Consider the following 12,216-nt stretch of genomic DNA (forward strand, 5'->3'; position numbering starts at 1 on the left):
GGTGAGTGGTCCTGTACCTTCAGGAGACTCACACCCTCCTCTGACTGTTCCACTTCAAAGAGGCAGAGGGAAGCCTGCTGCTAGTGAAGAGCCCAAGTGATTCTTCCAGCAGTTTTTATTGAAGTGTTGAACAAAGCCTGCTAGTTACTTTCTTCACCAATATTAAGTGTAGTACAGCATTTGATAATAAAATACATTGCACAATAAAATCCCATTAAAAGCCTCAATTAAGCTGAAAGATAAGAGGAGAAAGATCCTATTACACAAGGCTGCCGAGGGCCATGGAGAGGAGGCTGCTTTTATTGTACTCATGCAGATTGGTGTGCAAATACTATGATGACCCTGAACGCCAGCTCCGCTTCACTTCAGCATCGGAGAGGCAAAGAAGTTGCCTTGACGCCCCAGCTGCGTTGCCGACTTGCTTTTGCTCCCAAATCTAGTTCAAGAGAAGCAGAAAGTATCAGTGTGGGATGACAGAGGTCTTCGCCCCTTTTCCTGCTGTTATTCACCCACGTTCCACCCGCTCTCCCCGCAGCGATCCCTCTCCCTACCATAAGAAGGCGCTCGTTAACCACCATGCGGCTCCCACTGCTACTGCGGCAGCGATCGAGGGAGGGAGAGAGGATTAAGCAGTTCTCCAGGGAAGAGGAGCGAGCAGTAGATCCAAGCTGCTCCCAGGACCCGGTCCAGAAGTTTGTTTTTGCTTCCAGTCAGACCCCCACAGCACGCGCAGTCACCCCACCCTCGCGGCACCACTTACTTGGGGGTAGTTTTGCTGAAGGTTGACCGGACCTTCTGGGACAGGGAGCTGGACGAGGGCGTCTTGGAGAGCAGCTGCTCGGGGGTAGTGAGGGGCCCGAGAATGCTCACTGCGGAGAGAGGCAGCGAACTGAGCAACAGGGACAGCTGAGCGTGCATCACTACGCAAGGAACACTAAACGCTTCCGAACGTCTGTCAGGGACTAGACAAATCTGGTGTTTCCTGGCACACTTCTCATTTCTTTTTTCTTCCTCCATAAAGCTTGCAGGAATGGCTAATTCCAGCTTCACAAGCATCTTTAATTGAAGGTCATTATTTTTGTTACAGTGACTGCACAGCCAAGAGAGCAACATCCAGCTGTTACCTTTAATATCTGGCGTCTGCGGAGTGGAATAGGCGTTGGCGTTCTCAATTACGTGTGCTGGATCGATGTTCTCTTGCTCCACCATCATGAACTGGCTCCAGTACTCCACCGGCAGCAGGAGCAGCCGTTCCACCACCTACAGCAACGGCCACGAGGGGCCAACGGCACAGCTTTACCACCACCACACGGGCGTGGCCTTAGTCCCCTCAGCAGTTCCCCCACGTTCTTTAATCGGGATCCCCTTCTCCCGGGTCAGTCCTTTCTGCCGACCTACCTTGGGCTGCCGCTTCGTGTCCTGCAGGAGTGTCATAGGGTCAGGGTCGGGCACCGCGTGGGCAACTATTGTGGGGCCAAAGACTTTGGCCAAGTTGGCAACGTCCATTTTAGTCTCCGGGCTCTGAGCCACTCTAGATGAAGAAAAGCAGAACATTGTTCCCCACTTCACCTTTACGCACACCCCAGCCTCCCCGCTTCAGCCCCTGAATAAGCAAATTCTTCCAGAATGAAAACTTTAATAGGTTATTACTGGTGGTGGTCCTAGAAGAGGCACCAGTGGCACAGCTATAGACCCCTTCCAGAACTACCCGTCCACCTGAACTTGCCTCTGCAGATGAATCATGAGGAAAGCTAGAGTGTCCCTGTTGGCCTGAGGAAGTTCACCAATTGCCTGGTACATAGCAGCAACACTGTTGTCTTCATCCAGGATTTCTGAAAGAAAGAAGAAGAGACCTCAAAGTAGTCCCAGAGGCACAACTGTAATGTTCTCCTCAGCTGGCCTGAGAAACAAGGAACCCAGCAGCTTAGCATGCCCTTCTAACAACTTCATATCCCCCCCGCGAGCACTGGAACCTGTCTTTCCTTTTCCAAAATACCACCACTAACCACATTTGGTATACTCTTAACTCAGTGTTTCATGCTTTGAGGTCTAGTGCACAAGGTTGTTACTGCCTCCAATTAGGGTTCTCTACACAAACTTTAAAGGTTGCATGAAGATTGCACCAGACTTTGGTCTGTCAAACAGGGTGTTGTGCAATGGGGCTACTGATCCACTGAAGTAACACAGCTTCCAATACGGAAGTGAATCTAAAAGCAGGGACCGATATCACCTAACAGCAGCAGTCTGGTGCATCCTTTGCAGGTTTCTAGATGGAATAATTCACAATATACTAAAGCTAAATATTTTCTTGAAGCAGCACAGCAGAAGAGAGATCTTTCTATCGTTAACACAGCTGCAAGCCAGAGGGCTCCACAAAGCGCTGAGGTCCACCAGTTCGTGTCAGATGAACCTGTGATCATCAAGCCTAGTGAAAGAGATGTCATTTAGCTTCTCCTTACCTGCAGCTTCCATAAAAGTCTTGTTTAACTGGAAAGTGAGAAGGGGTTCTTTTAGGCTGCGCAGGAAGTCCTTCAGAAGGCCACAGATAGCATGGATATCATCCACTTTACTGAGCAAAGGAATGTTCTTTGCTCTAAGGAACTTCTCCTTCAGCTCCTTCACTGTCTTGTCACAGCCAGATATCCGGTAAAGGCCCGTCTGTTAGCAAAAGGCATGGCTTAGAGGCAGAATATCAACAGCACACCCAAAGCCTGTGTTCTTCTGCACCCGCTTTCTCTCCACACCTGAGCACTCTGCACAGACAGCATTGCTCAGTCAGTCGCCCGCTGAGCGACACTGCACACACCATAAATAAGAAGCTTCTGTGTTAATTTGTTTCTCTGACACCCCAACCCCTTTCATTAGCACCATTTCACTTCTCATTCTGTCTTTACCTCACGTAGCCCTCGCTGCTCGATCTCGTTAACGCAGTGCACTATGATGGAAGGGATCATTGGAGGGGTGGTAGGGACAAAGTCCATCAAGGTCCCCTAAGAGGCAGAGGGGAAGGGAAAAAAAAATTTAGTCTTCAAGACACAGAAAACACTCAGGAATCCATCCCAAGATCTAGGCTCAAGAATCACCGTTTCTTCACCACAAACCCAGAAGAGAGGAACACTTACACCCATTAGCACAGTGCAGGAGAATTGCCTGCCCAGAGCTGCCACATACACAACTCGCCCTCCTACAAAACAACCCCCCCAAACCAATCCTCGGGATTTAAGGATACTCTTACAAGGTCATTTGTGTTTTACTATGTGGCTCTGAGCAACAAGAGCTCTTCTACAGAAAGGCAACTCACTGGGGGTTTGAGCACGTTCCGACTCTAACCAAACACCAGCCTGTTCGTTGCCACCACTACCCTGCCCCGAGCTCCCGCGGCGGCCTCACCTCGCCGATCCTGACAGGAGTGCCCGTTAGGATGGGGATGCAGGGAAGAGGGCAGCGGTCCCGACACTCGGGATGGGTCACCACGCGGCAGTCTCTGCATTTTAGAGATAGTTTCCCAAACTTTATCCGCTTTCCGCAGGGAACGCATGATTCTGGCTTGATAACCTAGCAATTCAGGGCACAGAGACCAGGAAGAGATTAGTGCAGCACAGCAGCTCGGGAGCAGTTGAACTGGATGACTGCAGAGGGTACTGCACTGCCTGATCCACACAGGTAACAGGCACAGTTAATACTGACTGAAGTAGTAGTGGCTGGTAACCTCTTGTCAATAGCTCAGGATCCCAGTCAGGGTTAATCCTGATCATTAAGCTTGTTTTCAGCCATCAGTCTCTCACTCACTGGGACATGAGTCGGGAGCTGTGTACTTCAGGTGGGCTGGGTCATTCCACCAGAGTGGGAAGCCCTCCACAACTGCAGGACTGCATCTCGGGTGGTGCAGGCAACACACAACCCCGCAACACAGCCGAGGCCCCCGACCTGCGATCGCAGCCTCCCGCTAGCTCACAGGAGGATCAGAATAAACGCAGAGCACATGGCTATATAACCAACAAATAGCCTTTAACCTTGCATGTTGATTAATCAGAGGTAATGGAAGGTTATACTCCCCCCGCAAGTTTCTCCAGCCTGTAGACCTACCGTCTTTGACACAAATTCATGCAGCCTCACTCCCCCGTTGCTCTGCGGAGTGCTAGAGCCATCGCTCTCCAATTTGGATTCCAGCTGCCTGCTGCCCAAGCTCGACTCGCTGTTCCAAGGCTGTAAAGTACCTGGAAGATGGAAGAGGAGAAGGACACTTGATTGAAGCAAAGGTTACCCAGGGGAGTGATTCCATTCAAAGAAAATGCACTATAAATCAGAGGCAGCTGCCTAGGTGCTGGCAGAGGTTACTGTAATATTGCAGAATACCTTATGCCCCTCTGACGAGCTGCTTTAGAACCAGGATAAATGGCACATGTGACACCTACCCGTCTTCCTCTGGCTTCTGAGGCTGTAAGGCACAGTCTGGATGGTGGAGATGGCTTCAATTGGGCCACCGTCACCGGGGACAGTGAGAGTTGTCTTTGCTACTATGGACTCATTTCCCTGTGACGGAAGGTCTGCAGTTAGTGACAGCGATACGTACAACTGACAGGACACGGATTTCCCAGTTTGCTGGCCCTGGGAAGAGGCACACAGTATGACCACGTGTTTCAGAGTCGCACAGACCCAGCTGGGGCCACCATACCTGGTCCACCGTGGAGCCAATTGATCGCGTTTTCTTCAGAGGACCTGGAGGGCCTTCAATAAACTGCCTGGATGAGCGCTGAAAAGATGTAGCACTTTTGTCAGCTGGGCAGGCATGCTATCACTTTAGTGTTATACTGCGCTACTAAAAGGACCAAGTAATTGTCTGCACGCACACCACAGAAGCATTAAGTCCTTCCATGGTACCTGCCGTAACTTGTGTGGGAAGGCTCGTGCAACAGGACAACCCTGAGAAGCATCAGGAGGCCTCAACCTACTGCCCTTTCGGGTAGTTTTCTAGTTGGTATTGATGAAGAAAGAGGGGGAGCTGAGCAAACCTCAGACTTCCTAACCCTACCAGTGATGATTGCAGGCTGTCCTTCCCCACCTGCACCTATTGCATGCTGATAGCAGACCATAACAAATCACAAGCCTCATTACAGAACAGGAATATATTAGTTTCCTACATTAACCTTCCCCAGACCTGGTGGCTGTTAATAATCTTGAAGTGCTTTCTTGCAAACTGCAAGCCAAACCAGAACAAGATCCTTGGAACTCCACCACAGTCATTTGCAGTGGACAAGCTACATCACATTAACTTGAATTTAAATCTACACAGCAGATCTGAATTACAGCAGCAGCACATCCACCTGAAGTTTGACTGTGATTAGTAGCTCAGAAGTCAATACAGGGGGCTGCGAGATGACAGATGGTGACGTTGTGTCACCTAAGGCTAACAGCGGGATCTATTTGAAGGAAAGAACTGAACTTACCCGCTTCTCTCTCTTTTTCAGTCTAACAGCTTTCACCACAGAGGAATCCCAGTCCTGGGGGAAATACACAACACTGATTAGCTCAGTGTAAATACTACATAGCCTCTGGCCAGGACTTTCATTGCGTTTTAGCCAATAGCGCACCAAAGAAATGCAGGTCAATTTAATACCCTAGTATTCTAAACAATGCTTCTCTGGAGATTACTCCACACCCTTAAGGTTTTATAGTTGAGGAAAACCTCAGTACTTGGTGTTACATTACCAGTGACTCATCGGTCTTGTCAAAGCTGATGTCTGACAGAATTGAGCCAGATTCATCAATTGTAGACAGCCTTAAAAAAAGAGAGAGGAAAAAAAATCAAAGTTAGAAGAAACACATATCAGTTAGGCTTTCAGTAAACCATGGTTCCAGAACAATCTTACTGACTCATAAAAGCTTTATTTCAAAGTGGAATACAGAGTGAAACTCTGCTCATATGAATGCAGTGTTAGTAGGATCACAGACGTACACAAAGCTGGATTGATGTTACCCATGTTGCTTAGACAAAACGCTCTTTGGCCTACCTTTTGTTACCTGAACCCCCTACAGAAACCTGTGGCCTGTTAAGAAAGGCAAGGGCTGATTTCTGTTCTTCACTTAGCTGAATGCTCCCAGATGCATCACACATGAGCAGCTCGCGAATCAGCTGTATTTGCCGTTCCTGTAAAGGTAGATAGCATCACAAGCTGCCGCAGTATGAACTACCATTTAATTACTGTACAAACCAATCTCAAACGTTTGAGATACCGCACAGATAGTCCTTCTCAGGACTTGCATCAGTAGAATGTTAATGGCTGGGAAGCGACAGCAGACCACACTCTGCCAGGTGACAGCGGCTCCGCCGTGCACAGCGGCTGGTGGCCTTTCTCCAGGCCAAAGCCTACTCAAAGCGGGAGGCTACTACAAGGAGCCAAGCCAGATTTTTCTTTAAACCTATTATCACTAGTGCCAGTCCTTATTGTCTACAGACCAATGCAGATTAGCCACTATCTCTCTGCGGTGTGATGAGCCAACTGGTAATAAAGAATTACTCACCAGCTTCTCACAGTCCGTTTCAGCTTTCTGCCTTCGTTTGATCTCCACGTCCACTTGATTGCGAGCGTGTTTCAGCTTCACATCCAGAGCACTACGCTCCGTTTCTGTTTTCATTAGAAGGTCCTTGTACTTGGCAAGCTCATGCTCTGTTTTCTGCCATTTTCTCCGAAACTCTTCAAAGTTCTTTGCTAACTGAATAAACTCTGGGAAGAAAACATTTCAGTCTTTAGTTGCTAAAGCAAGCAGAGGAAACGCAGCAGCCCTCCGTTTGCTGACAGTAGATATCAATCGATATAGCCCACCCTTGACAGAAGAGGCGGACAAGCTGGCCTTTCAGGAAACCCAGCTACACTCGAGCGAGGGCATAAGAGACCCTGCATGGGTAAAGTCAGCTTGCTATGAGCAGAACACGGCCCTGCCCAGAAGTTCAGCCTGTGACTTCATATTTCTAGACATTAAAAAAAAAAAAAAAAACGCACACAAATCTGGCTACCCACAGCTTCATCAACAGATTCTCCAGTAATGGCCACTGATGTTTGTTTGCACATTTACAGTCTCACAGCAAACACATAGCAGCCCACTTGAAATACCCACAGAGACAGAACTTACGATATTCGTTTCCTTCACTTAAAACTTCGGCCTGGCGCATAAGCTGATCAAACAGATTCCGCAGATTCAGCATTGCTGTCTCCATCTTCCTGCCAAGAAAGCAGACCTAAATAACCAGCCCAATCCTTTCTTCCCACCTACAAAGAGAGAAGGTTAGCAGCCCAAAGAAAAATAGTCAGCTTTAGAATTCATGATTAAAAAGCCAAGTTTTGGCAGACACACAAACAGAAGAGTTATGTTTTAATTGAGACATATGCATCTGAACTCATTCCTAAGGAATTGAGAAGGGCCTCATGCCTTCACAGTTGATGTATAAAAAAACAGCAATATAATGAGGCAGTCCAGCTCACCACTCTATTTTTTCAGGTAATCTGCAGTATACTACAGAGGCTCAAACCTCCAAGGCAAGATGACTTTCTTTCTGGAAGGCTGCAGAACACAGCTTACACGCAGGCTATGAGCAACTTGCTACTATATAGGCCACTGAGATCTGTGAGGGTTCAGAGCTTCATAAGATAAAAATAGAAGCAACATTCTTGGGAGTTTTAATACAGTTTTAAATTTAGCTGCATTTTAAGTTCCAGCTCCTACAGCAAACAGCTTTTAAAATTCAGGGCAGTCAGCATGTTTTCCTCAAAGAGCAGCAACAATAGCTTAACAGAGGCAACGAAGAGAAAAGTCTGCAGCTCAGCAACACAGCAATGACTCCTCCAGCACAAGAGGCTGCCTGAGCACGCAGGGGGGCCCCGGCTAATAAACGACTGCAAGGAGCAGGTGCAGACAGCTGGGAGAGGAGCCAGGTGAGGGACGAGGTACCACCTTCACACTCCGGAGGCTGCTGAGGAAAACTTTGAAGTACTTTATGGAGAGTTACGGGCTCGACAGACACACGAATATCCCAGGCCCCTGCACGTTACGTGGACTCTGGGAAATGGAAGAGCTTTATGCTGCCCTCTCTTCCCCCTTGCAGCCTGCTTGCCTCACTGCGGGGGGCACCCCAGGGGGGGCACCAGCGAGCAGACAGGCGCTTATTTTATTGCATAATTGTATTAAGGGCAGCAGGATCGTCAGCCCGGTGCCGCCCGGCCCGACGCGGGAGGGGGCAGGAAGAAGGCCAGCACGAAGGCTGCCCACAGCCCCCCCCCCCCCCCCCGGGAAAACGCCTGGGGAAACCGCACCGGGGCGGCCCAGGCCCCGCCCGCGCGGAAGCGCCCCCCCCCGCCCGGCCCCGAGGGCCCCGGTACCGAGGCCCGGCCCCGGTTCCCCTCAGCCGCCGCCGCGCGCTCACCTGAGGCGCCGGCCCGGCGCGAGCTCCCTCCGGCCGCAACCGCCCAGCCCAACCGCCCCGCACTTCGGTTTGAATCCCAGCGGCCAGCCAATCACAGGCCGCTCCACCACCCTCCCGGCCGCTCATTGGCTCTGGTCGCCGCGGGCGTGAAGCCGAGCCGGGGCCATGTCTGCTAAGGGCGTGGTCTTCTCTGCTCCACTCCCTCGTGCGAGGGCGGACGGAGCCCCAACGGCCGCGCGATGAAGCCGGCCCGGCGCCATCTTTACTGCTGGTTCCTGGTCCCCGGCCTGCGTTGCTTAGCAACGGAGCAGGCGGGGGATGCTGAGAGGCCCCAGATCCCCCCAAAATCGTGTCCCCCCTCGTCCTTGCCGGCTCCCTCGGCGCTTGTCACCAGGCCCCGGCCCAGGTACAGCAGTCGGTAGCTCCCATACAAGATGCGGGGGCTGATGGGCCCCTTCCAGCCCTCGGAGACTCCTCAAACGCCTCTCAGATACTTAAAAAAATCGTTTTCCAAAATTGCCTAAATTTCTGAGGAAATGCCGGTGGATTCGGGTCTAGAGGCCTCTAGGCTGGGCCATCAGCTGGCCCCTGAACACAGCAATAATGATACACGAATTTCAGCCCCCAAGGAGCAGAGAAATCCAGGGATCCGGCTTCCTGGAATGAGGCCAGTGGGAGGAAAAACTCCCTTTTCTGCATATCCCCATTCATGAAATGTAAAACCTTCCAGGAACCTATTAATGCACAAACGAGGTCGTTTATTAAACGCTCCCGTTTCAGAAAAATGCTGCCTCAACCGATTTTTCTTCGAAATTTCGGTCGGAGCAGCAGCCCGGCAGCCAAAGCCCCGTTTCGGGCCGTTCGCGGTGCTTCTGCTTGCAGACGCTTAACGCGCGCGAGCCGTAAAACCGAACCCGACGACTGTGAGGAGCCGAATCACGTAATCGTAAAATAACAACGTGGTTTAATCTCATAAACTTGCGAGAAAACAGCGGGTAAATGGAGATGGATATCGGCGATCCCGAAGCGGAGCGAAACGCGCGGACTCGCTGGGCGGGAGCGCTGCTCTCCGACGGGGGCAGCTCTGCGGCCGGACCTGCTTCGTTCGGGTTTTGCACTCTGCTTTAGACTAATTAATAATAATTCACGACAGACAGTAAAAGCCTTGCGGTCCTCTGAAAACACCGATGAGACTTTCTGCAGAGCGAGCACCAAAATCACCCGGATTTTCCAGGGAAAGGGCCCCGCGGGGAGCCCCCGGCCGGCCCTTTTTGCCCCTCTCCGGGCGTTTGGGGCACGGCAGCCCCCGCGCACGGTGCTGCTCGGGGGGGGGGCACCAGCCCCCAGGGCCGTTTCGGTTTTTCCTCTATTGCAAAGCAATCGCGCTCGCTCTTGTTTGCGGCGGGGAGGGGGGAGAAGCCCGGGAACGTCTCATCTGGGAAACCGTTAATAGGATTTATGCTAATTTGATGAATCCGGCGATTGCTGGCGGAAGCACAAGCACTTCGGATGCGCAGGCAGCAGCAGCCCTGCTCGCCCCCCCCGCAGCCTCCCCGGGGCGAGCGTCTGCCCCAGGCCCGGGCCGCCCGGCTCGCCAGCCCCACACGGCTCCCCGCGCCCGGCGCTGCCTGGTTATCCGGGATTTGCAAGCCCGTTTCCGCGGCTCCGCGCTCGGGGGGACCAATTTCAGGGATTCATTTCCCGCGCCCGGTGCAGGCCGGCGGACGGCATCACGCTCCCGGCTCTGGGCGCGGGAGCGGGCAGCGAAGCCCCGGCGCGACCCCGAGCTCCCCGGAGAACAACGGGCGCCTTTCTGCGCCTTCGACCCGCTTTAATGAACGACCTTTTGTCGCGCAACGACAAGGGACCTTTGTGGGCCGATATTTGGGATGTCACCGGAGCCAGTCGGCTCCGGGAGAGGGCTGCAAAATAAGAGCTGAGACGATGTTTTTCCACTCCAAACTCAAGGGGGTTTTATCCAGTTTTTGCATTAATACAGTTGTCACCCCTTAAATATTCGAGCAGCTCCCGGCCACGGATGTTTTTGCGCTCGCGTTCCCGCGTGGAAGGAGGCGAAGGGCCCGCCGGCAAAGCAGGGATCGGCTCCCGCTCGCCCGAGCCCCAGGGTTTCTTTGGGCCCTAGCGCTGGGCGGGGGGGGATTGCGCTTTCCTCGTGCCCCCCGAAATGAGGACCCCCGGGGCTCAGCCACGCTCAGGTCCGAACGTGCCAGGATCTTGTCGACACTGATAAATTTTCGCCTTTGCCTTCGTCGGGCCTCGGATTAAGCAGCCGGGAGCCCGCGGCGCGTGCGCAGCCCCCCGCTCCTTCGCCGTGCAAAGCGAGAAAATTAATCTTGCGGCTTCCTCTGCTGTTGGGGCTGAATCGCAAGCTGGGAGCGGAGATAAAGCGGGAGCGAAAGGCGGGCGCGGGCCCGGCGGTGCGGCTGGGCACAGGGCTTTGTCCGCGCCGATAGCGGCTCCGCTCCCGCCGTCACGCATAATCCAGCGGCGCCGCCTCCCTCCGTCCCGGTCGCGTCTCTGCTTTAACCGCGTCTCCCGGTTTTAGCTGCTCTCCTCCCGCAGCAGCCGCACGTCCCGGTGCCCGCGGGCGCTCCGGCACTCGCCCGTGCAAACCCCGGCGGCGGGACGGCTCCCTTTGCAGGTCGGCCCCGGGATGCCGGCGAGGCCGAGCTGCCCCCGTGCCCAAAAACACCCCGGGCATCCTCCGGGATACCGGCCCCGGCGTCGACTCCGGCTGCGTTTTATCCGCTCCGTCGCCCGGCGGCGTCTCCGCACGGCTCCGGCAGGACGGGGAGGTTCCCGCGGCCTCGGGGCTCCCGGTCCCGCGTCGAGCAGAGCAACCGCGGCCGCTCGCGGGCGGGCAGCGAGCGCAGCCACCGCCTTAATTATTTTCGCTTTGCAAACGGGAGCGTTGCCGCGGGTTTAATAACCGCTGCTGGGGAGTAACTGGGGTGGTTATTGCACGGCCCGGGGGAAACACCGCAGCTCGTGTCTCCAGGGAGCAGCGTCAGGATGCAGCAGATAACCAGGGGTTGTTTGCAGCGCTTTAGGTGACGTTTCTTACGGATTGAGGAGTGAGAGCGATCAAACCAGGGCCGTCCCGGCCTTTTCCCGGCGGGAAAGCGGAGATGTTTTGCCCTCCCGTGTATTTATGCTCCCGCAGAGCCACAAGTGTGGCTGCCTGGCGGGTCCCAGCCGCCTGCACAGGTGCCCCCGCTGCAGCCTCCGTCCGCCCGAGCGCCGTTCTGGCGGCTGAAATAGAAAGGTATCAAAATAAGGATAATTGTGGAGAAAGATGACTAGGGGGAGGGCAAAACCCCCCAGCAGCGCGGAGCAACTCGTGTCTGATTCCTCACCCACGCGGAGCGCAGCGATACCAGCGCCTGCAGCGCCGGCGCGGAGAAGCTCTCGGGGCTTTGTAACCCGCTCCCCAAACTGCTTCGCCTTGTAACCAGCCAAGGGCTGGGGACGGGCGGGAGCCCCAAACCCCCCCGGTGCCGCTCGCGCCCGTCGCCCTCCTCGGCGGCTGCCTCCGGCCTCGCGCTGCCCCGGGGCCTCCGCGGTCGCCGGCTTCGGCTGCAGCGGCCTTTAGTTACCCAAACTGCCGCACACCATCCTGCGCACACCGTCACACACACACCGTCACGCACACACACCGTCACGCACACACACCGTCACGCACACACCGTCACGCACACACACCGTCACGCACACACACCGTCACGCACACACACACCGTCACGCACACACCGTCACGCACACACACCGTCACGCAC

At 53.9% G+C, this 12,216-nt stretch overlaps 1 protein-coding gene across 3 annotated transcripts; it reads right to left on the minus strand.

The window, feature by feature from the left end:
* Positions 1-97: 97 nt before the first annotated feature.
* RACGAP1 (Rac GTPase activating protein 1) lies at positions 98-8,565 on the minus strand. Of its 3 annotated transcripts, none has more exons than XM_026114315.2 (17): positions 8,420-8,565; positions 7,132-7,216; positions 6,523-6,725; positions 6,012-6,148; positions 5,710-5,779; positions 5,448-5,501; positions 4,676-4,753; positions 4,416-4,533; positions 4,087-4,217; positions 3,391-3,555; positions 2,895-2,990; positions 2,460-2,658; positions 1,727-1,832; positions 1,399-1,531; positions 1,125-1,260; positions 761-869; positions 98-436 (listed from the first exon to the last, which is right to left on the minus strand). In XM_026114315.2, exons 1-17 carry the CDS (start codon positions 8,543-8,545, stop codon positions 361-363), a joined length of 2,022 nt encoding a protein of 673 aa, XP_025970100.2. In that variant the 5' UTR covers positions 8,546-8,565; the 3' UTR covers positions 98-360. The 3 variants fall into 3 exon arrangements, with proteins under 3 accessions (XP_025970100.2, XP_025970099.2, XP_025970098.2); XM_026114314.2 differs by having other exon boundaries at positions 7,132-7,220; positions 8,420-8,508; XM_026114313.2 differs by having other exon boundaries at positions 7,132-7,268; positions 8,420-8,497.
* Between the last annotated feature and the right edge of the window lie 3,651 nt (positions 8,566-12,216).

The sequence above is a fragment of the Dromaius novaehollandiae genome, chromosome 28 (assembly GCF_036370855.1).
Source record: "Dromaius novaehollandiae isolate bDroNov1 chromosome 28, bDroNov1.hap1, whole genome shotgun sequence".
Taxonomy (NCBI): Eukaryota; Metazoa; Chordata; class Aves; order Casuariiformes; family Dromaiidae; genus Dromaius; species Dromaius novaehollandiae.

Coding starts and splice junctions, on each gene's coding strand:
- RACGAP1 (XM_026114315.2), bottom strand. CDS start 8,545: ATGAGCGGCCGGGAGGGTGGTGGAGCGGCCTGTGATTGGCTGGCCGCT. Junction 6,149..6,522: donor AAACGGACTGTGAGAAGCTG/GTGAGTAATTCT, acceptor CTACCTTTACAG/GAACGGCAAATACAGCTGAT. Junction 870..1,124: donor GCAGACGCCAGATATTAAAG/GTAACAGCTGGA, acceptor CTCTCTCCGCAG/TGAGCATTCTCGGGCCCCTC.